Genomic DNA, 25531 nt, shown 5'->3' on the forward strand with positions numbered 1-25531 from the left:
AAAGAAGCAAATAGAGGGAAGTGGACTTGGCCCAGTGGTTAGGGCATCCGTCTACCACATAAGAGGTCTGTGGTTCAAACCCTGGGCCTCCTTGACCCGTGTGGAGCTGGCCCACGCGCAGTGTTGATGCGCGCAAGGAATGCCGTGCCACACGGGTATCCCCGCGTAGGGGAGCCCCACGTGCAAGGAGTGTGCCTTGTAAAGAAAGCCGCCCAGCGAGAAAGAAAGTGCAGTCTGCCCAAGAATGGCGCCGCACACATGGAGAGCTGACACCACAAGATGGCGCAACAAAAAAGAAACAGATTCCCGTGCCGCTGACAACAGAAGCGGACAAAGAACACGCAGCAAATAGACACAGAGAACAGACAACTGGGGTGGGGGGGGGGCGGAGGGGAGAGAAATAAATAAATAAATAAATCTTAAAAAAAGAAAAAAGCAAATAGAAACTTTCTGTTTAATAACATGGAGAATGTTTTTTAATCAAGATGCATTTGTTCATTTTCCATTGAAAAAATATTGTTTTAATCATATATGTTTCTTTTTGCTTTGGTATTTTCTCAGCTTTTCGCTGTGGCCTGCAGTTCTTAGGCAACATTGCCTCACGCAATGAAGAATCCCAGTCTATTGTTTGGGTGCATGCTTTCCCAGAGCTCTTTTTGTGAGTATATAGTTAGAGATTTTCCTAATTTCTAAAATGATTGTAATTATGTTGTTACATTATTTTGAAGTTTGAAAACAGGAGAAAGTAACCTATGGTGATGGCAACCAGGGTAGTGGTTATTCTTGGTGGGTGGTGGCAGAACAAACTCATATACTGACTGGGAGAGCACGAGGGTGCCTTCTTGGGTGGTGCTTACACAGGTGTATACGTATTCTTTGAACTAGAACTTAAGACTCGTGCCCTCTATTGGATGTCAGTTTTATTTGAATTAAGAAAACAAAGGTTGTGGTTAAAGTAGGCAGTATTGTTAAGGGCACTAAAATTCATAATGAAAAAACATTAAACAGAACACCAGATATGGCAGAAATGTGGGCAGCCAATTAATAATTGATTTATTGAGCTCTTCTAGTATGCTCAGCATAATGTTATATGTTTGGTAGGTAAGGAGAATTGTAGGATGTGGGTAACCAAGCCATTTAGCTGGATTGGATCTTGGTGGTTTTCTTGGTGGTCTGTGTTGGTTTATAAGAAATTGAGCATGGAGGTAAAAGGTGAGCAGGTAGAGGAGGCAGGTTAGTGTCATTGAGGAGGCACTGTCTGGGCATGGGAAGCCTGGCTTTTAGTCCAGCCTCTGTTGCCAGTGAACTCAGTGACTGTTGATGGCAACAACGTGAGGGGCAGTGGCTGTTGTTTGAATGCCTCAGTCTGGGCATTTTATGTCTGTTATCCCTGTTCTTGACAAGAGCCCTGCAAGGTAAGTGGCAGATGAGGGAACTGAACTTGTGGCTGATAAATATCTTTAGCTGGAATATTAACCAAGTGGTCTCCAGATCCAGAGCTTACCCTCTTCCTCAATATCAGACTGCTGGAACCCCATGCTGCCCTCCCTAGCTGGGTTTTCTGGGCTCACTGGTTAAGTGTGGTGTCTGAGTCAGATTAACTCTAATGTTACTCCTAGCTCTCTGCATCTAAGAGAGGTTCTCAAATTCCTGCAAATATTAGTGTCGGAGGTAGATAAATGCCTCTTAGCCTTATGAATAATAATTATTGAACTCAGAAGAAAAGAATTATGAGATCCTAGCTACAGAAATAGCAGTTGGTTATATTTGAGAATTCATTGCTTTAAAACATTTTGGACAAATATTCTGTGTTGAGTTCTTTGCCAGATGATTGGATTACAATGCTAATTTAAAGATACTCATTACCCTAAAGGAACCCATGGTTTGATGGGGGAAATAAGGGAATGGACAAGTACATTATAATGTAACGTCTAATCTAACCGGAGTAAATCCAGGGGGAGAAGCTGGCCATTGCATTCAGGGTGTGGCAACCGTTTATTTGGTAGTGCTACATTTGTACTACCTTATCTCATTTGATCCTCACAGAGGCTCTGAGAGTATGTGGAGAAGGTCTTGTAAGGTCTTCTTATTGTATTTCTTTTCTAGTATCAGAAATATTACTGGAAATAGTTATGGGACTTCACTCGATTTGTTTGTGAGACATATAACACCAAGTTGAATTCCAGCTTTGGGAGTACTGGCATTGTGCTCTGAACTTCAGTTTCCACATTCCTAATCTGTACCTGAGAATAATACCTCCTCCAGAAGAGGATTATGAAATTCAAATGAAAAGCAAAAATCCTGTACAGTGCATGACCTGTAATATAATGGACAGCTGATAATTAATGACCTTCCTAAAGTCATACAGCTGAGAAGTAGATGAGCTAGGACTTACATCAAGGCCCTTGACTCCAAATTCTATTTTTTGCCACTGTAATACTATCTTTCCCTTAGATATTCTTTCCCTCATAACTATTAAAGGGATGCCTGTAGTCATTGAGTTACCATTTTTTTACCTTTTGATTTTGTTTTTCTAATGAGAACAAGCATTTTGTGCTTTATAAATTAATCTCATTTTCACTAATCAAATGTTAAGTTGCTTTTTTTTTTGAGTCATATTGGATACTTTAAAAAAAAAATTATTTATTTCCCTCCTCCCCCCCATTGCCACTTGCTTGCTGTCTGCTCTCTGTGTCCATTTGCTGTGCGTTCTTATCTTTGTTGTGTCATCTTGCTGCACCAGCTCTCCACGGGCATGGGCCAGTTTGTCTTCACAAGGAGGCCCTGGGAAGCAAACCCTGGGCCTCCCATATGGTAGACAGGAGCCCAGTCAGTTGAGGGATGTCCCCTTCCCCATAATGGATACTTTTTAATGTCACTTTTATATTTTACTCTTTTGAGATATCTTTTTATAGTAAATTATGTACCTGCTTCAGAATATTGTAATTTTTCTTAAGTTCTTAAAAATACTAGTATGTATTGAGATAGTTAATGAGTCCATTATTATTTGTTATCCTATTTTGTCATGTTTAGTAAATTAGACTAATGATTTCATTTCTTTATTTTGAAGGACTTGCTTAAATCATCACGACAAAAAAATTATTGCCTACTCTTCAATGATTTTGTTCACATCCCTTAATCCTGAAAGAATGAAAGAACTGGAAGAAAATATCAATATTGCAATTAGTGTCATAGAAGCTCACCAAAAGCAACCTGAATCAGAATGGCCGTAAGTATCTTTTTAAAATTTGAATTGCTTAAGATATTCTGGTAGATCACTTTCTTTATAGATGTCTTTAAAAATTATTTTTCATTTCCGAAAAGTTCTTTTTCCAGTTCATATGGGTGAATTTGTTTAGTAATTCCTTCATTCAAATAATATTGAGTGTTGATTGAGTGCATAGCAAATTGCCAGAGATTACATTCAGAGAGCTCAGAGTCTTGAAGAGAAGTAAAGAGTTGAATTGTGATATGAGTATTGAGCATCAATAAGGGATACAATGAGATATTTTTAGTCTTAGATTGTTCTTTGCATGGACAGAGTAAAGAATAAGCTAGAGACCAGCTCCCTGTGAGCCTCGTCCCATATACCACGAAAGCTGACATGGAAACAAAAGTGGCTGGATGCCTGGAATGGAAATTCTGAGATACTCTGTTGCTAAAAAGCCATTTCTAGAATGTAGCTAAGTGGTTTTATGTCCTAAGGGAGGCAGAGCAGCAAGCCCAATGCCTGATCAGAACCTGGGAGGACTGAGACATGAGCGCTTGGATGGAGAGGCCAATGGAAGTGAGCCACAGAGGCTTCAGGCCTCCCTTCATCTCTTGTTCCAGAAGGATCGCATTGGCAGAGCATTCTGCCAAGACTCAGATTAACTGTGGTTCAAGCTTTTGCCTGCATGGCCTGTGTGGATATGTATAAAATTACCAGGGTGCCTGGTGAAGCCATTTGCCAGCATTCTGATGATACAAATGGTAATCTTTTGTTATTGTCACATAGGTCACCGTGGCTTTGGTCTTTTTATTTTCCAGTCTTTTTTCTCTTTTTTCTTATTGAGTAAATTATACTGATCTTTCCTTAAGTTCACTGTTTCTGTCTTCTGTCCTCTCTTTTATTATTGAGACCATCCAGCAAGTTCCGCCCCCCCCCCATTTATTAGATTTTTCAGTTCTGTAATTTCCATTTGGTTCTTTTTTCTAACTTCAGTTTCTTTGCTGAGATTTTCTTTTATTTTAAAGGAATTCACAATTACTCATTAAAGCAATTTTGTGGTGGCTACTTAAAAATTTTGTCAGATAGTTTCAACACTAATTCCAGAACATTTTCATCTCCTCCATAAGAAATCCCTTGTTCATTAGCCAGTCACTCCCCATTCTCCCTTGCCCCAGCACCTGACAATCACTAATCTACTTTTTGGCTATGATGAATAATGTTATAATAAAAATTTTTATACATGTTTTGTATGGGAATATGTTTTCAGTTCTCTTAGGCATATACCTAGAAATGGAATTGCTGGGTCATACGGTAACTAAGCTTTTTGATTGATTGCCAAACTCTTTTCAAAAGGGGTAGTACCATTTTGTATTCCGACCACTACCAGTGTATAAGGGTTCCAATGTCTCCATATGCTAAACCAACATTTGTTACTATCTTTCTCATTATAGCCCCCCAACGAGTGTAAAGTCGCCTCTCACTGTCTTTTTTTTTAAAATAAATTTTATTGATACATGTCAATAAAGCATACAATTTATCCAAAGTGTACTATCAGTGGTATTTGGTATAATCACATAGTTGTGTGTTCATCACTTCAGGCTTATTAAAGCATTTTCATTATTGCAGTAATAATAATAAAAGACAAACAAAATTACCTCTCAATCTCTCCGTTTCCCTTGCTGTACATGGTTGCTATTTCTGGCTATTTTTGCACAATCATTTATTTGTTTGTTAAGCAGTTTTATTGAAATATATTCACATACCATATGATCTATCCAAAGAGTATAATCAATAGATTTTTCTTTTTTTAAGCTGTTAGAATCATTTATTGTAAAATTGAAAAATAAATAGAAAAATTGATTGATTAAAAATTACAAATTTTAAAAGAGAGTGCAAGGCCAGGTTAGATTTAATATAATCAATTATGAAAAATAGATAAAATAGCAATAAAATTTATAAATGTAAATAATTCAAATATAATAGAAATTAATTATAACATTCTCATTTTTATATTATAGCTCTCTTGGGCATAATCTTTAAGAATGAAATAAATTATTGGTTTAGCTATTTAAGTTCCATTTAGGCCGTGATTCTTTTTAGATAATCAAATTCCTATTTGGGAATTCTTCACATCTTATTGGAATGAGTTACAGCAGATAACAATTTGCCTGATCATAGGAACAATTTGCCTGTTGCATTGAGTAATTATTGTTCATATACTATAATGTTGTTATTTTACATTTTTCTGGTCTACTTCAGCTCTTTTTTTGGTTGCTATTTGCGTGAAATACCTTTTTTCCCAACCTTTCACTTTTAACATGGTTGTGTCCTTACATCTGAGGTGGGTCTTTTGTAGACAACATAGACAGCTCATTTTTTTTTTTACCCATTCTGTCAGTCTATGACTTTTGACTGGGGAGTTCAATTCATTAACGTTCAGTGTGATTACTGTAAAGGCATTATTTACTTCATCCATTTTGTCCATTGGCTGTCTGTTGTCATGTTGTTCTATTGTCTTCTTATCCTTTAGTTTACCTTTCCTAATAATTTTCATTTCTAAACTCTTTTCTAAATCTCTTGCCCTTGTTTTTTCCTTTTGGGTTATAGTACCCATTTTAGTATCTTGCAAATCTGGTCTTTTGGTAACATATTCTATCAGTTTTTGTCTTTGAAGACTTTGAACTCACCCTCATTTTTGAAGTACAGCTTTGCTGGATACAGAATTCTTGACTGGTGCTTTTTCTCTTTCAGAACCTTACATACATCATGCCACTTTCTTCTCACCTCCATGGTTTCTGATGAGAGATCGGTACTTAGTCTTATTGAAGTTCCCTTGTGTGAGATGCTTTGCTCTTGCTGCTTTCAGAATTCTTTTTTGTCTTTGGCATTTGACATTCTGATTATCTCTGATATTTGTTATACTGAATAGTAGGTGTCTTGGGTTAGGTCTCTTTGGATTTATTCTGTTTGGGGTGCATTGTCCTTCTTGGATATTGATATTTATGTCTTTCATAAGAGTTGGAAAGTTTTCGGCCATTATTTCCTTAAATGTTCTTTCTGTCCCTTTTCCATTCTCTTCTCCTTCTGGGACACCAATGTGAATGTTTGCACATTTTGTGTTGTCATTCAATTCCCCGAGACCCTGTTCCATTTTGTCCATTCTCTCTCTGTTCTGTCTTTCCCAGTTCAGATGTTGTCTTTGAAATTACTAATTCTGTCTTCCAGCAATTCAAATATGCTCTTATGTGCCTCCACATAAGAATGTATTTTTAATCTTATTCATTGTGTCTTTCATTCCCATAGGGTCTGTTACTTTTCTTTGCAGGCTTTCAAATTATTCTTTATGCTCTCTCCCATTGATTTCTTAATATCCTTTATTGCTTTAATCATATATTTTTTTAATTCTTTGAAGTGATTTAGGAGAGTAGTGTGATTATCACTATTTAATTGTATTAAATCCTGTACCTCTTCAGGGTATTTGTTTTGTTCTTTTGGCTGGGCCATCTCTTCCTGTTTCCTAGTATGGCTTATAATTTTTTGCGATGTCTAGGCATCTGAATATGTTGATGGTTAATGGCTAATTTCTCTCTCTTGCCTTTTGTGTTTGTTTTTTTTTTCCCCTCAGCTCTTCTTTCACACGTGGTTCAACTTATTCTCAGTCTTTAAAATTGCCCAGCTTAAGTTTTCAAAATTGGACCAGGGACTCACTAGTGGGGCACAGGTTTTCTCCCAGAAAGTGAGCGTGAGCAGTTTTTGTCCATGCAGTTTCCATACTGGCCAGCCGATGGTGATAATCAGCACATCTTTCCACAGAGATATTTTAGTCTTGGCTTTCCTTCCTGTGTTGAATCTCCAGATTGGAAAAGCAGGATCTCCTGGCTGAATTCATTGAAGAAAAGCACCCCAACCTTCCCTCCCTTCTCCCTTGAAATAACTGACAGGGAGAAAGATGTTTGTTTCCCTCTGAGTCAGCTGCAGTGAGCTGAAGTGTTGTACTTCAACTTAATATCTTGGGGGTGGGGAAGGGTTGCCCTTCGTGGCTGCCACGTTTGTCGTTTTGACTTCTTTATCTCTCTGTCCCTTACCCTCCTGGGAGTTGTGTAGCACTGTCTTAGTCAGCTGATCTCCAAAGCAGGTTCCTCGGACTGCTTTTGGTGCTTTCTCCATTGTTTTTGTGAGAGCATTCAGCTCTGCCTGTTAATCTGTCCCCATCTTCCCATTATCCTCACTTTGGTTTTGATTTGTGTTTCTCTCATGACTAAGATGTTGACAACTTTTCATGTGCTCCTTGGCCATTTGTGTATCTTCCTTGGAGAAATGTCTGGTCAGGTCTTTTGATCATTTTTAAACTGGGTTATTTGTCTTTTGATTGCCGAGTTTTAAGTGTTCTTTACATAGTCTCAATTGTGTCATTAGATATGTGATTTGCAAAATTTTTCCTATTTTGTGGGCTGCCTCTAACTTTCTTGATGGTGTCTTTGAAGCACAGTTGTTTTTAATTTTGACCAAGTTTAGTTTATCAGTGTTTTCTTTGGTTGCTTGTGTTTTTGATGTCATATCTGAAACCATTGCCTAATCCAAGGTCATGAAGATTTAAATATTTTATAGGTTTGGCTCTCATTTTTAAGTGTTTCAGCCATTCTGAGTTAATTTTTGTATATGATATTTTATTGTTTTGCATGAGCATATTCAGCTTTTCAGCATCATTTGTTGAAGAGACCATTCTTTCCCCATTAAATTGTCTTGATGTTCTTGTTCAAAGCCCATTGCTCATAAATATAAAGTATTTTTCTCTGGACTCCCAAGTCTATTCATTGGTCTATATGGCTGTCGTCACCACACCATCTTGATTATTGTAAATTTGTAGTAAATTTTCAAATCAGGAAGTGTGAGTCTTCCTTACATTCTTCTCAAGTGCTCATGGACCTTTCTCCAGGATAGACCATATGTTGAGTCACAAAACAGATCTCAGTAAATTTTAAAAGGTTGAAATTATACAAAGCCCTTTCTCTGATCAATTAAAAAAAGCTGGAAATGAACATCAGGCAGTAAAAGGGCAAGTTCATAAATATATGGAGATTAAACAGTACCCTTTTAAATAATGAATGGATCAAAGAAGAAATTGCGAGAGAAATCAGTAAATATTTTGAAACAAATGAAAACAAAAGTAAGTATATCAAAACCCATGGGATTCAGGAAAGGCAGTACTCAAAAGGAAATTTACAGCTCTCAGTACTTACGTTAAAAAAGAAGAGCTAAAATTAATGAGCTAACTACAAAGCTTGATGAACTAGAAAAAGAACAACAAACTGTTCCCAAAGTGAGTGGAAGGGATGAAATAACAAAAATCAGAACAGAAAGAAATGAAATTAAGAACAAAAAAACAATAGAATCAATAAAACCAAAGATTGCTTCTTTGAGAAGATTAACAAAATTGACAAACCCTTAGCTAGACCGACAAAAAAAAAAAAAAAGAGAAGATGCAAATAAATAAAATCGGAAATGAAAATGGGGACATTACTACTGACCACACAGAAATAAATGAGATCATAAGAGGTTACTATGAACAACTGTACACCAACAACCTAGACAATGTAGATAAAATGGAAAAAGTCCTAGAAACGTATGAACAACCTTCACTGACCCTAGAGAAACTAGAAGACCTCAGTAAACCAATCGCAAGTCAAGAGATTGAAATAGTCATCAAACAACTCTCCAAGTAAAAAGCCCAGGACCAGATGGCTTCATAGGTTAATTCTACCAAGCATTCAAAAAGATTTAATTCAAGTCTAATTCAAACTCTTTCAAAGACTTGAATGGGAAGGAACACTACCAAACTCATCTATAAATACAATATCACCCTAACACCAAAGCCTGATAAAGATATTATGAAAAAAGAAAAATACAATTATTGTTGTAAAGGCAGTTCTTACTTCACCTGTTTTTTTTTTTTTTCCAGTTTTTTTTTTTTATTGACTTTGTAATAATATTACATTAAAAATATATATGTGAGGTCCCATTCAACCCCACCCCCCCACCCCCCCTCTCCCCCCCCAACAACACTCGTTCCCATCATCATGACACATCCATTGGATTTGGTAAGTACATCTTTGGGCACCTCTGCACCTCATAGACAATGGTCCACATCATGGCCCATACTCTCCTCCATTCCATCCAGTGGGCCCTGTGAGGATCCACGATGTCCGGTGATCACCCCCGAGGCGCCATCCAGGGCAGCTCCACGTCCCAAATACGCCCCCACCTCTCATCTCTTCCTGCCCTTCCCCATACCCATCGTCCACCATGTCCACTTTTCCCAATCCAATGCCACCTCTTCTATGTGGACATTGGATTGGTTGTGTCCATTGCACCTCTATGTCAAGAGGAGGCTCAGATTCCACATGGATGCTGGCTGCCATCCTCCCATTTTCAGTTGTAATCACTCTAGGCTCCATGGTGTGGTGATTGTCCTTCTTCAACTCCATCTTAGCTGAGTGACTTCACCTGTTTTTGACCTTTGGGTTTTGTCTGTTGTATCTTATTTTCACCACTCTTTTTACACTTTCAGTTTCTTTTACTGATATAATCTTCATTTCTAGAAGCCTGTGTCTCCTCTTTTCAGGCTGTAGCACTCCCTTTAGTATTTCCTACAAAGCTGGTCTCTTGGTTACAAGCTCTTAGTTTCTGTTTATCTGTGACTATTCTAAACTCTCCCTTATTTTTGAAAGACCAATTTGCAGATATAAGATTCTTGGCTGACAGTTTTTACATTAAGTATCTTTAATATACCATGCCACTACCTTCTTGCCAACATGGTTTCTGATGTGAAATCCGTACTTACTCTAATTGGGCATCCCTTGTATGTGATGTACCTCTTTTCTCTTGCTGCTCTAAAGATTCCCTCTTTATCTTTGACATTTGACATTCTGATTAGTATGTTTCTCAGAGTAGGTCTATTAAGTTTATTTGGATGGGAGTATATTATGCTTCTTGGGCATGGATATCTATGTCCTTCAATAGGGCTGGGAAATTTTCTGCCATTAATTCCTTAAGTATTCTTTCTGTGTCCCTTTTCCCTCCTCTTCTCCTTCTGGGACACCTGTGACATGTATATTTGTACATCTCTTGCTGTCATTTTGTTCCCTGAGATCCCGTTCATTTTCTCATTATTTTGGTTTCTGTTCTTTTATATGTTCACTTTTGGAGGCCATGTCTTGAAGCTCAGTGATCCTTTCTTCTACTTCTTTAGATCTGCTGTTACATGCCTCTGGTATTTTTTTTTTTTAACTTTATTTTGTACATTTATTAATTGAGAATATAAATAATAATTTAAAAATAAAAAGAGGGAAACAAATGTGGCTCAACTGATAGACCATCCGTCTACCATATAGAGGGTCAAGGGTTTGATCCCCAAGGCCTCCTGACCCATGTGGTAAGCTGGCCCAAGTGCAGTGCTGCCATGTGCAAGGAGTGCTGTGCCATGCAGGAGCACCCCTGCGTAGGGGTGCCCCATGCGCAAGTAGTGCGCCCCACAAGGAGAGCCACCCCATGTGGGAAAAAAAAAAAGCGACACCCGCTTAGGAGTGGCGCTGCACACACAGAGAGCTGATGCAGCAAGATGACGCAACAAAAAAGGGACACGGTTGCCCACTGCTGCCGGATAATGCAAGTGGATGCAGAAGAACACACAGCAGATGGACACAGAGAGCAGATAATGGTGGGGAAGGGGAGAGATATATATAAAATAAATCTTTAAAATATAAGAAGAAAACACAGTTGAATAAAAACATCCGTATATTTTTTAATTTGTTGTGCCTTTTATTCTCATAAGAGCTGCTATTTTAGGTTTATGCTTTCATATTATTCGTGTTCACCCAGTTTATTATATTCTTTATTTTTACTTGTGAAATTACAAAACAATCAAGTGTAATGTTCAGAATTCCCATATAATACCCCTTCACCAACTTTTGTTACAGGTTATGAAAGAACATCATCAGACTATTAGTGCTATGGTCCTTTGCTTACATTTGGTATGTTTCTTCCATACCCCGCCCCCATTGTTAACACCATGTATTTGTATTGTTCATGAAAGAACCCTTTCATATTTGTACTGTTTTTTTTTTTTTTAAGATTTATTTATTTCTCTCCCCTTCCACCCCTGTTGTCTATTCTCTGTGTCTATTTGCTGCGTCTTCTTTGTTCGCTTCTGTTGTCGTCAGTGGCACGGGAATCTGTGTGTTTCTTTCCGTTGTGTCATCTTGTGTCAGGTCTCCCTGTGTGCGGCGCCATTCCTGGGCAGACTGCACTTTCTTTTGCGCTGGGCGGCTCTCCTTACGGGGTGCACTCCTTGTGCGTGGGGCTCCCCTGAACGGGGGACACCCCTGCGTGGCTTTGCACTCCTTGCATGCATCAGCACTGCATATGGGCCAGCTCCACACGGGTCAAGGAGGCCCGGGGTTTGAACCGCGGACCTCCCATGTGGTAGACGGATGCCCTGACCACTGGACCAAGTCCGCCGCCCATATTTGTACTGTTACGCAGTCTATCTTCCACCATATGGTTCACTGTTATATATAATGCTATGCCTTGTCCAGTCTATACAGAGTGTATGCTCAGTGGTTCTCACTTTCACCACAGAGTTATACAGTCATCACTTTAGTAAATTTTTGAATGTTTTCTGTAGTCCAAAAGAAAAAAATCCCCTCTCCCCCATTATTGACCCTTAGCATTGATATTGTACTTTCTTTGACATTGATGCAGAACTATTACAATTTACTCATAACTGTAGTTGGTAAGTTACATTAATTGTATTGTTCCAATGCATCACCATATTCTGACCACCTTGTAATAGTGATATACATTTGTTCTAGTTCATAAAAGAACATTCTTGTATTTGTATTATTAACCGCAATCCTCATCCATTTGGGTTCACTATGTTAATCAGTCCCTAGATTATTCTCTAGCTTTCTTTCAATCGACATTTACGTCCCTAGACTATCCCTTTCAGCCACAATCCCATTATAAACCAACTGTGTTAGTTATATTCACTATAATGTGTTATTATCAACTCTATCCATTTCCCCACTTCCATAGTCATTAAGAATTCTACATACATTAAGCATCAGTACCCCTTCTCAGCCCTCATCCTATCTCCTAGTAACCTGTAGTTTAAGTTTTAACTCCATGTGTTTATTCTTTGCATTTAGTGATGTTAGTAAGACCATATGATATTGGTCCTTTTATGTCTGGCTTATTTCACTTAGAATAATGTTTTCATAGTTTACCCATGTTACCATATATGTCCCAATTTAATTTCTTCTTAGAGCAGCATAATATTCTGTCGTATATATATACCCCATTTTGTTTATCCATTCATGAGTTGATGGACACTTGGATTGTTTCCCTCTTTTGACAGTGTCACTGAACATTGGTGGGCAAATGTTTGTTCGTATCCGTGTTTTCATTCTTGATATATTCATCGTAGAGAGAATGTTTGATCATATGGCATTTCTATATTTAGCTTCCTGAGGAACTGCCAATCTGTCTTCCACAGAGGCTACACTAGTCTACATTCCTACCAACAGAGACAGAGTGTTCTTGTTTCTCCACATCCTCTCCAGCACTTATTGTTTTCTGTTTTTTAAATAATGGTCATTCTCTGAGGTATGAGATGATATTTCATTATAGTTTTTTTAGGTACTGGACCTTGTATGTGGGAAGCTGTCACTCAACCACCGAACCATATCGGTTCTCCTTAGTTGTTTGTTTGCTTGGTTTTAGGAGGTACCAGGGACTCAACCTGGGACCTCCCATGTGGGAAGCAGGTGCTCAACTGCTTGAGCCATATCCACTCCCCTACCACCAGGTCTTGTACATGTTTCCCTACATTTTCTTCTAGGAGTTTTATGGTTCTGGCTTTTATATTGAGGGGTTTGCTCTATTTTGAATTAAATTTTTTTTTTTAAAGATTTATTTATTTATTTAATTTCCCCCCCTCCCCTGGTTGTCTGTTCTTGGTGTCTGTTTGCTGCGTCTTGTTTCTTTGTCCGCTTCTGTTGTCGTCAGCGGCACGGGAAGTGTGGGCGGCGCCATTCCTGGGCAGGCTGCTCTTTCTTTTCGCGCTGGGCGGCTCTCCTCACAGGCGCACTCCTTGCGCGTGGGGCTTCCCCACGCGGGGGACACCCTTGTGTGGCACGGCACTCCTTGCGCGCATCAGCGCTGCACATGGCCAGCTCCACACGGGTCAAGGAGGCCCGGGGTTTGAACCGCGGACCTCCCATATGGTAGACGGACGCCCTAACCACTGGGCCAAAGTCCGTTTCCCTGAATTAATTTTTGTATAAGGTGGGTGATAGAGGTCCTCTTTCTTTTTTTGGATATGAATATCCATGTCTCCCAGCACCATTTATTGAATAGACTGTTATGTCCCATCTGGACAGGTTTGACAGCCTTGTCAAAAATCACTTGACCATAAATGAGAGGGTCTCTTTATGAGCCATCAGTTTGGATTCATTGGTCTATATGTCTGTCTTTTGCCAGTACAATGCTATTTTAATCACTGTAGCTAGGTAATAGGATTTAAAGTCCAGAAGTGAGAGTCCTCCAACTTCATTCTTCCTTTTAAGGTATTTCTGGCTCTTCAGGGCCTCTTACCCTTCCAAGTAAAAAAATTTTTTTTAAGATTTATTTATTCATTTCCCCCCCCCCCATTGTCTGTTTTCTGTGTCTATTTGCTGCGTGTTCTTCTTTGTCCGCTTCTGTTGTCAGCGGCACGGGAATCTGTGTTTCTTTTTGTTGTGTCATCTTGTTGTGTCAGCTCTCTGTGTGTGCGGCGCCATTCTTGGGCAGGCTGAACTTTCTTTAAGCGCTGGGCGGCTCTCCTTACAGGGTGCACTCCTTGCACGTGGGGCTCCCCTACACCCCTGCGTGGCACAGCACTCCTTGCGCACATCTGCACTGCACATGGACCGGCTCCACACAGGTCAAGGAGGCCCGGGGTTTGAACCGCAGACCTCCCATGTGGTAGGCGGACACCCTCTCCACTGGGCCAAGTCCACTTCCCTCCAAGTAAATTTAATTATTAAGTTTAATAAGCTTCTCTCACCTTTCTCTCCTGCCAAGTGTAAGGATGGAGCAGTAATCCAAGCTGTTCAGGCTAAGACTGTCTGTAGTTGCCCAGGTAGACTTTCGAAGCACCGGCCACCCTCTGCCTGGGGCGGGGGTGGAGCTCCAGGGGTATGCAGAAATCTAGCCTACCAGTCAGGAAATGACTCCAGTTGCCCGGAGAGCCTGAGGGAGCATTGTCCCTCCTGCTCTGTGTGGGATGGGGATGGAGCCACAGGTGTATCCAACAGTCTAGTTTGTATGTGCCAAAAGCAGTTGCAGTTGCCCAGCGTGGGGATGGAGCCACGGGAGTGCCCAACAATCTAGTCCATGCAGGCTGAAAGCACCTGTAATTGCCTGGAGAGGCCCGTGCAGGTTTCAGCTTCCTCCCTGTTGGAGGTGTGGCTGGAGCCCAGGCTAGAGCAATAGACTGGCCTGGGTGGAAAGAAGCCAGTCCCTACGATGACTGATTTTCACTTAGCCCTGCTTCCCCTTATGCTGGGGGCAGAGTTAAAATGGTGGCTACCGACCTCTTTCCGACTTGGACAGGTTCAAACTTTAGTTGTTCTTAGGATTCACCTTAGCCAGCTGAATTTATTAATAAGTAGCTTTATCCAGGAAATTTCTACCGAGGCAGCTTGCACTACCAGTAACGATTGGCACTGGCCTCTGCAACATGGAGTGCTTTACTCAAGAATCTTCACTGCAGATAGGCAATCTCCTCGTCCTGTTCTTCCAAGGGTGTTGCAGCATGTTCTTCTCTCTCCTGGGCCCCCAAATAATGTACTTTAGATAGCTCTGACTGATTACTAACTGTGCTGCAAGACGAGCTGACTCCTGCAGTGCCTTATTCTGCTGCCATCTTGCCCTCCTACTGTCATATGCTTGTCTGCACCTATTGAGATAATCATGTGGCATTCATACTGGAGTCTATTATTAAGGAGTATAGTGATTAATTTTCTCATGTTAAACTCTACTTTCCTGAGATAAATCTCATTTGGTCACAGTGTAGATTGTTTTTTATACATTACTGGATTCAATTTGCTAATATTTTCTTGTAGTATCATTATCTGGTTTTAATATTAGGTTAACCTTGGCCTCACAGAATGAGTTGGGGATTGTTTCCTCATTTTCTGTTATTTTTGGAAGAGTTTGTAAAGAATTTGTTTTAATTCTTTACCTGTTTGTTAAAATTCACTAGGAAAGTTATCCAGTCCTTGGTTCTTCTTTTGGGAAATTTTTGGTTACTAATTTGGTCTCTACTTTTTATAGGTCTAGTCAGATAGTCTCTATCTTCTTGTTTCAGTTTCCATAGTTTGTATCTTTCTAGGAATTTGTCCATTTTTTCTAGGTTATCAAATTATTTGGCCCACAATTGTTTATTATTTTCCATTAGAATCCTTCTTATTTCTGTGAAATTGGTTGTATTTTTCCCTCTTTATTCCTGATTTTAGTCATTTGAGTTATCTCTTTTTGTTCTTTGTCAGTCTAAGGTTTGTCAGGGTGTTTTGTTCAGTTTAAAGTACTTTTTTTTTCTCTATTGATTTCTAGTCTGCTTCATTTATTTCTCCACTTATTTCTTTCCTTCTGTTTGCTTCAGGTTAAGTTTGTACTTTTTTTCCTAGTTTCTTAAGATGGAAGCTTAGGTTATTTATATGAATATTTTTTCTTTTTCAATACAGGTATTTCTATCTGTAAATTTTCTTGTAAGAACTGCTTTAGCTGCATCCCGTAAGTTTTGGTATGCTGTATTTTCATTTTCTTTCATCTCAAAGTATTTTTTTATATTCCTTGTGATATCTTCTTTGTATCACTGGTTATTTATGGCTGTTGTGTTTAATTTGACATTTTTGTGTTATTTCTTAAATTTCCTTTTGTTTGCTAATTTCATTCTGTATTAGTCAGCCAAAGGGGTCCTGATGCAAAATACCAGAAATCGGTTGGTTTTTATAAAAGGTGTTTATTTTGGAGTAGAAGCTTACAGATTCTAGGCCATAAAGCATAAGTTACTTCCCTCACCACAGTCTTTTGCCACATGTTGGAGCAAGGTGGCTGTTGACATCTGCCTGAGTTCAGGCTTCCTGGGTTCTTCTCTCCCCAGGGCTTGCTTCTTCTTACTCACAAACAAGCTCCTGTGTGTGCTTACTTCCTGGGGCTCCAGTTCAAGACTCCAGCATCAAAACTCCAACTCTGTCCTTTGCCATGTGTTTTATCTGTGAGCCCTTACCTACTGAGAGCTGGGAACTCAACACCCTACTGCATGGCCCAATCAAAGGCCTAATCATAATTTAATCACGCTCAGGTCCAGACCAGTTTACAGGCATAATCCAGTATCTGTTTTTGGAATTCATGAACCATATCAAAGTGCTACACATTTCATTGTGGTAGGAGAACATACTTTGTATGATATCAGTCATTTTAAAATTGTTGAGACTAGTTTTGTGACCTAAGGTGATTCATCATAGAGAATGTTCCATGTACACTTGACAAGAATGTGTATTCTGCTGTTGTTGGGTAGAGTGTTTTGTGGATGCCTCTGGGTGTGACTGGTTTATAGAGCTGAAGTATTCTGTTTCCCTTTTGAACTTCTGTCTAGGTGTTCTGCCTGTTATTGAAGTTGGATTATTTTCTATTTTTCCCTTCAGTTCTGTCGCTTTTTGCTTCACTTATTTTTCGGTTCTGTTGCTAGGTTCATATATTTATAATTATTATATTTTTTGAATGAATTGACTCTTTTTATCATTATGAAATGTTATTCTTTGTAGTAACAATTTTTGCCTTAAAGTCTCTTTTGTCTAATCAGTATAGCCATTTATTATTTCCATGGTATGTTTTTTCCCCATTCTTTAATTTCAATCTGTTTGTGTCTGAGTCTAAAGCATGCCTTCTGTAAACAGCATATAGTTGGATCACATTTTTTTCTTTTTTAATCCATTCTGCCAATTTTTGTCTTTTGATTGGACTATTTAGACCATTTATACTTAATGTAATTAATAATGTAGGATTTACTTATTCCATTTTTGTTATGTTTTGTGTATGTCTTGTCCTTGTCTATGTCTTGTCCTTGTCTTTTTCCCCCTTTTCCTCTATTACTGCTTTCATATACTTTCTAGTGTACCATTTCAATTCTCTTGTCATTTCTTTTACTCTGTTATTTTTGTGCAGTTTTCTTAGAGGTTGTCCTGAGGATTACAATTAACATTAATTTTTTTTTTTTTAAAGATTTATTTTTATTTATTTAATTCCCCTCCCCTTCCCCGGTTGTCTGTTTTCTGTGTCTTTTTGCTGCGTCTTGTTTCTTTGTCCGCTTCTGTTGTCGTCAGCGGCACGGGAAGTGTGGGCGGCGCCATTCCTCGGCAGGCTGCTCCCTCCTTCGCGCTGGGCGGCCCTCCTCATGGGTGCACTCCTTGCGCGTGGGGCTCCCCTACGCGGGGGACACCCCTGTGTGGCAGGGCACTCCTTGCGCGCATCAGCACTGCGCATGGGCCAGCTCCACACGGGTCAAGGAGGCCCGGGGCTTGAACCGCGGACCTCCCATGTGGTAGACGGACGCCCTAACCACTGGGCCAAAGTCCGTTTCCCAACATTAATTTTTAACAATCTAATTTGGATTAATACCAGCTTAATTTCTATGGTAAATAAAATCTTTGCTCCTATATAGCTCCCATTTTCTTCACCCTCCTTTGTGCTATTTTTGTCCCACAAATTGCATCTTTATATACTATATGTCTGTTACTACAGCTTTATAATTATTCCTTTATGCATTTAAATTTTAAATCGGAAAGAAAAATTTATAAACAAAAATTTCATTTATGTTGACTTTTATATTTACCTATATATCTCCTTTACTGATGTTCTTTATATTAATATCATTGTGATAATCTATATCTTTATTTAGATTCCAGTTACTGATAGTGTCATTTCATTTTGGCCTAAAGGATTCCCTTTAGTATTTCTTGTAAGGCAGGTGTTATAGCAACAGAATCTCTCTTTTTTTAAAGATTTATTTATTTATTTCTCCCCTCTCCCTCTATTGTCTGCTCTCTGTGTCCATTTGCTGTGTGTTCTTCTGAGTCTGCTTGAATTCTCAATAGGTGGCTCCGGGAACCCACCCTGGGACACTCTGGAGTGGGAGAGAAGTGATCATTCTCTTGTGCCACCTCAGCTCCCTAATCTGTTGTGTCTCTTATTGTCTTTTCCTCTGTGTCTCTTTTTTGTTCTTTCATCTTGCTGTGTAAGCTCTCTATGTGGGCCAGCACTTCTGCGTGAGATGGCACTCCTTCCACAGGGCAGCACTCCACGAGGGTCAGCTTACCACACAGGCAAGCTTGCCTTCACCAGGAGGCCCTGGGCATTGAACCCTGGACCTCCTATATGGTAGACAGGAGCCCATTTGCTTGAGCCACATCCTCCTCCCTGTTTTGTTTTGTTTTTTTTTTTTAAATTATCTCTTTTTTTAAAGATACATAGATCACACACAATATTACATTAAAAAATATAAGAAGTTCCCATATACCCCACTCCCTACCTCCGATTCTCTCATTTTTTATTATCTGAGTTAAGTTTGTTCTCTTTCTCTCTTTCTCTCTCTTTATCTGATATCATTTATGTAGCATAAAATATCCCATTAATATGAACAATTCATTGGTTTTTAATGTAGTCACAAAGTTGTGTAACCATCACGAGCATCTAATTCCAGAAAATGTTCAACACCTCCAAAGAAGCCTGCATCCATTAGCAGTTACTCTTTACTCCCCCTTCCTCCAACCCCTGTGAGCCACTAATGTATGGAAAAGGCAAGAAGAGAGCTTTCAGGGGTCAGGGAGTTTTCCATTTGTTGACCTTAGTTGTGGCTACATGACTGTGTTCACTTTGTGACAGTTCACAGAGGTATATTATGATCTGTGTGTTTTTCTTTATGCATTAGTTCAGTAAAAATTTTAAAATCCAACCCATGACAGCAGCTTTAAAATAATTAACAGTTTTATCGTAAAGCTGAGAAACCATTTAATAGCATACCGTCAACTTTTGGTAGATTTTTGCATTCCAAAATTTTCAGACATGGCTGAGCAGGGCACATTAGTTTTCTCTTCATTTACTCCCAGGCTGATGTGATCTCTTCTTTTTCTGAAGTTCTGTAACACTGATTTTTTGACATCCTATCAGTTAACTATTTGTCCTTCTAATCCCTTCTATCAGTTTTATTTATTATTTTTTATTTTTAAATTAATTTCATATACTTATGTCTCTCTCTCACTGGATTGTCAGTTCCATATAGTAAGAATTTTGTTTTATCTTCGTAGTTCCTGAGGTTCTTAGTGCAGCAAAGCACTTCTTTTTTTTTTCAGATTTATTTTTTGTTTCTCTCCCCTCCCCCACCCCCCCATCCCAGTTGTCTGTTCTCTGTGTCCATTTGCTGCGTGTTCTTCTTTTGTCTGCTTCTGTTGTTGTCAGCGGCATGGGAATCTGTTTCTTTTTGTTGCATCATCTTGCTGTATCAGCTCTCCATGTATGCGGCACCATTCTTGGGCAGGCTGAACTTTATTTCATGCTGGGCGGCTCTCCTTACGGGGCGCACTCCTTGTGTGTGGGGCTCCCCTATGCAGGGGACACCCCTGTGTGGCACAGCACTCCTTGCGTACATCAGGGCTGCGCATGGGCTAGCTCCACGTGGGTCTTGGAGGCCTGGGGTTTGAACCACGGACCTCCCATATGGCAGATGGACGCCCTATCCAGTGGGCCATGTCCGTTCCCACAAAGCACTTTTTATTCTAGTGTGAGTGGTTCTTACTTCATAAAATCTTTACTCAGAATTTTTGATAGGTTTTGTATATGAGATCGTTACTATATTTTTGGCAGGTTTTGCATGTGAGATGGTTAAATTTACAGTTGTTTTTCTTTAAAAGTTGTCTTCTCCTGTTTGCCTTAAAATCTCTTTTTGCATGTATTTCCCCACAATGGCCACGGGTTGTTTCTAGGCATGAGCCTTCATCCTCCAGTGATCATTTCACAAGTGAGGCATGAATTTTTCAGTTTGGGCTTTTTCAGTATAAACTTATTATTCTGTTGAAATTATACCTACTTTTAAAATTTCTTACTTTTCTGAACCTTCATTTGTATTTGAATCTGCATTTGCTCACAAATAGAGTTGGTCCATGAACATATTATGGTGTGCTTGACTTAGAAAACCTCCATCGGTATGCAACTCTTTCATAAACATGACAAGTTGAATCATTGGAGCCAGCTCACTAAGAGACATTTTCTGTAGCTCACTTCTCTCTCATCTGTTAAGTACCTGGAATCTGTATTTTAGCCATGTGCACATTTTTAGATCATTGAATAAAGGGCAAAGGAAAAAATATAAAATCAGCTTTTGGATAACTCAGATTAAAATGGTCAAAGATCTCTGTATGGAATGAAGACAGGAAAAGAGATGGCAAGGAGAGTAGTGTTCAGCCAAAGTCTTTGGTAGTCTAGTTGCTGAATATTTTGATTTGTGTGAGAGAAACTTTGCATTTACTAAACAAATAATGATATCTTAAAGAATCTGGAGGCGTCTAACAAAATTGTTTATTTTCAGTGTTAAAGCTGAACCCATCACTTAAAATTAGAGAAAACCCACTCTGTGCCCTCCCTCCCCAACAGTGTGAGGTAATTGACAAAGTACAGAACTCCATGGTACAAAGTAGGCAAATTCTTAAATATGGAATCTGTGAATAATGAGGATAGACTATGTTTATCTGTTGCTAAAATGTACAGCTGGCTCCACACGTCATTGCTCTATCCTGACATCTAGAACAGGTTGGCAAACTGTGGCCCATGGGTCATACCCAGCCCACTGCCCATGTTTGTGAATTTAGGAACATAGCTGCTCGTTCACGTGCATGTTGTTTCTGGCTGCTTTTGGGCTGTGGAGGCAAAGTTGAATAGTTGTGATGGAGACCGCATGGTCCACAAAGCCTAAACTATTTACTACCTGACCCTTCACAGAAAATGTTTCCCAGCACCTGGCATAGACTGTTTCTTGGTGTGTGAAGTGTTGTTGAGTGAGTCGGGTGATTGGTGCCCTCACTGGCCTCCTTATTACCTGCTTCAGGCTGATCTGGTCCTTTGTGCCTTTGGAGAAGGTTCCCTGGAGGGTTGCTGTCAGTCTTCTCCAAAAGACTTTGCAGGCTTCTCCTCCTCAACATCAGGAATCTTTTCCTGAAAGTAAGTCTTAAGTCCTGTATTTTTAATCTTTAGAAGATGGTATTGTAATATGAGTAATTATACTTTTTACAATTTATTTTTATCTTATCTGTATTTCTTCTATTAGTATGCTTTATTATTTGGAAGATATTTGGATTTCAGAAAAGTTGAGCAGATAGTACAGAGAATTACTGTTTATTTATCCTGACTCCCCTTTGCATAGTTTTCCCTATGCCCATAAGATGTTACATCTTGCATTAGTATGGTACATTTGTCACAGTGAATGAACTGATATTGATACATTGCTGTTATTCCAGAGTTTACTCACATTTCCTTAGTTTTTATCTAATGCCTCTTTTCTGTCCAAGGAACTCACATTACATTTAGTCTCTGTGTCTCCTTAGGTTCTTGACTGTGAGATTTTCTCAGACTTTCCTTGTTCGTGATGACCTTGACAGTTTTGATGAGGACTGGTTAGGTATTTCTAGAATGTCCCTCTCTTGAAATTTGTCTGATGTTTTTCTTATGACTAGACTTGGGTTATACATTTTGGGGAGAAAGATCTTCATCACATCATATGAGTAGTACATGCTAGTAACATAATTTATGACTGTTATTGACCCTGATTCATTAAGAAAATGAATTTTTACAGATGTGTCCAACTCTAATCCATCCCCACATGGATCATTCTAGCCTCCTTCCTTGTTTACCTATAAATTCCAATTTTAGTAGTGAGAAATAGTAATTAATATTTAAAAATTCAAAATTTATGCTTATCACTTTAATGTAAAATTAAAGTGATAAATTTAAAGAAAAATTATCATGTATATGTTTTCAAACACCCATAAGCAGATACTAATGATTTGAGACTGACACATGTATCTTATTAAAATAAATTATGTTTTCCCATGTCATCTTCTTGCCTTATAGTACAAAACTGTTGGAATTTCCCTCCTACGTTATCTTAATACAAATTTGTAATAGTTTGAGGAAGTGCTTTTATTAAAGAGGTAGTATAGGTCAGAATTAAGAGTATGGATTTGGGGCAGTAGACCTCATTTTAAACCTAACTTCCTTGGTTAGCTATGTGACCTTGAGTTTTGTTTTTTTTGGTAAAGATTTATTGATTAATTTCTCCCCCCTCCCTCCATTTTCTGTTCTCTTTGTCTATTCGCTGTGTGTTCTTCTGTGTCTGCTTGTATTCTCATTAGGCGGCTCTCGGAACCGATCCTGGGACCTTCTGGAGTGGGAGAGAGGTGATTATTCTCTTGTGCCACCTCAGCTCCTTGATCTGCTGCATCTCTTATTCTGTCATCTCTGTGTCTCTTTTTGTTGCGTCATCTTGCTGTGCGAGCTTTCCCTGTGGGCCAGTACTCCTGTGTGGGGCAGCATTCCGCACAGGCTGACACTCTGTGTGGGCCAGCTTGCCTTTACCAGGAGGCCCTGGACATCTAAGCCTGGCTCTCCTATATTGGTAGATGAGAGCCCAATTGCTTGAGCCACATTTGCTTCCCACCTTGAGTTTTTTCCTTTGTAAGATACAGACAATATGTAACTTTGTAAGGTAATTTAATAATATTTAATAATAGTAATGGCAATAAATGATACAAGCAGCTCCATTTATTGGTTATTTTATGCTAGCCACCATGCCACATACTTCACATGCATCAGTGTCATTTAATACTGACAACAATTCTGTGATAAAGGTAGTTGCATTGGTCAAGGCAGGCTAGATTATCTCTCTTTTTTTTTTTCCTTCAAGTTGAGGTATAATTGATATTTAATTAAATTTACTCTTGTTGGCATACAGTTCTAAGGGTTTTGACAAACACCTTTGGTTGTACAACTACCACCACACTCGAGAACAGTTCCGTGAGCACCAGCTTCAGGCCACCACAGATCTGCTTTCTGTCTTAATTGTTTTGCCTTTTTTTGAATATATTAAAAAGGAAACATATAGTTTTGTAGCCTTTTGAGTCTGGTTTCTTTCACTTGACATACTGTATTTGAGCTTCACCGATGTTGTTGAATTTATCAGTGGTTTGTTCCCTTTTTTTGGTGTATTCTTTTGTACGAATATATCATAATATATCCATTCACTAATTAAAGGACTGTTTTTCAGACCAATTTGCATTCCCATCAGCAGTGTATATGAGTTTTAGTTGCTTTGCATCCTGGCCAAAACTTGGTATTATCAGTTTTGTTTTGTTTTGAAATTTATTCCAGTTGGTGAGTAGTAATATATAATTGTGGTTTTAATTTGCACTCCACTCATGACTAGTGATGTTGAGCATCTTTATATTTGCTTTTTGTCATTCATAGATTTTCTTTGGCCCATTTTTTATTGCACTGAATTTTGAAAGTTCTCTATATATCCTGGATACAGGTCCTTTGTCAGATATACGTACTCCAAAATTTTCTCTCAGTACATTATGTGGCTTGTTTTTTCATTCTCTTAACAATTTTTTTTTTTTAAGGCCAGTAAAAAGAATGTATTGGGAAACGGGAAAAAAACAGAGCTTGCTGAGAAAAGGGAGAGAAGGTCAGAAATACGCACTGAGATTTGATGTGGTCTCCTCTAGGCAGAGAGAGCAAGATTTGGCTTGTGTGGTTACCTTTTAAGCTATTAATTATTCCTCTCCTTGCTAATGCTAAGGGGAGGAGTTGCAGCTGTTATTGGTTACCCCATCAATGGTGGGGGCCAATGGTGAGGCCTGTTTAGAATATCCGGGCCGCACCTTGTCCTGGCAAGAGTCCCATCTGGGACCTCAAGGTCAGGGTCTTGGCAAGGTCTTATGGCTGGCATGTTGTCTGTCAGCTCTGTTGTCTGTCGGCCACGTTGTCTTTTGGCCATGTTGTTACTCATCTTCTCCTTGTTAACTGTACTAACCTGCCTCAACTCCCCCCTCAGAGTGTTCACATCCTTATTCTTAAGGGAGTGCTGAGGGACAGTGGTCATTCTTCTATAGTACTTCCTGCTGGTTAGGACAGTAGTTCCTGCCTGACAGGGTTAAACCGCTCTGACTATTCTATTTTGGTTGAGGGAAGATAGGTCCAGCACCCTGCTTGGACCTGGATAAAATCCCCGCATAACTAATAGGGTGTTGATTCTGAAGAAGTAAACTTAATGAGAATGTGGTAGGAAGAGGCCTTATCCCTTGAACCACATCTGCTTCCTCCAACATAGACTTTTGATTCTGTCAAGATAGTGTCTGAAACAACCAACTCCCAAACCTTCATGGCTTGAGAACAGAAGTTTATTTCTCACTTTTCTACTTTCCTGGTGAGGGCTGAGGGGTTGGGATGGCACACGGTGATTTGTTCAGTTGAGAGCCAAGTCTGAAATGGACTCAAGTCTTAGGAGGCTTGGTCTTCAGCGCTTGATTTTGTGATCCCTGTGGTGTGGGCAGAGGTGTTAGGAGTCACATGCTGCTCTGAAAGTCTTATGCCCCAAAAGTGACACATTATTTCTGCTCACATTTTAGTAGCCAAAGCCAGTCACACGGCTTCACCTAAGTCAGGGAGAATCAGCATCTTTGTGATGCTTGGAGACTGGATACCATATCTCATGCCTTCCTGACAGTTTGCCTTAGAACTGGGGCTCAAGCCCAGCTCTTTCTGAGACTAAAATTTGTGCTCTAACCCCTCACAACTACTTCATCCCTATGAGTGTGACCTTGAATGAAGGGTGGCTGAGACGGCCACATGTGCCATGGCTATGTGTGTTACAGCATTGGACCTAGTGCCTGACTGGTGGGGCATTAAGCAAGTCCTGGCTGCTGTTACTTATTTTTTTTTCAGAGCTTGTAACTTATTTATTTTCTAGTAGAAACAACATCATTGGAGCAATAGACTGGCATTTCTTTCTGTCTTACTCTTAATCAAATTTAATCGGGTAAAAAAGTGTTGTGCCTTAAGCCCTGCAAAGGAATTGAAACTTTCACTTTCCCAGTTTAACTATTTAATGGAAGAAAAAGATTATTTTCTATAGTAGCTTTGTAAGCTTTGTCCACATCACTATATTAAGTA

The 25531-nt window shown here is 39.3% G+C and overlaps 1 protein-coding gene across 1 annotated transcript in view; it reads left to right on the forward strand.

Annotated features, from left to right (window-relative positions):
- The window catches only part of ATXN10 (ataxin 10), a 262209-nt gene that overhangs the window by 58607 nt on the left and 178071 nt on the right, over positions 1 to 25531 (forward strand). Inside the window, exons 4-5 of the mRNA XM_058308930.2 lie at positions 562 to 658; positions 3071 to 3229. Of these exons, the coding sequence (XP_058164913.1) occupies positions 562 to 658; positions 3071 to 3229 (256 nt within the window). The remainder of the gene's footprint in view (positions 1 to 561; positions 659 to 3070; positions 3230 to 25531) is intronic.

The sequence above is a fragment of the Dasypus novemcinctus genome, chromosome 12 (genome assembly GCF_030445035.2).
Source record: "Dasypus novemcinctus isolate mDasNov1 chromosome 12, mDasNov1.1.hap2, whole genome shotgun sequence".
Taxonomy (NCBI): Eukaryota; Metazoa; Chordata; class Mammalia; order Cingulata; family Dasypodidae; genus Dasypus; species Dasypus novemcinctus.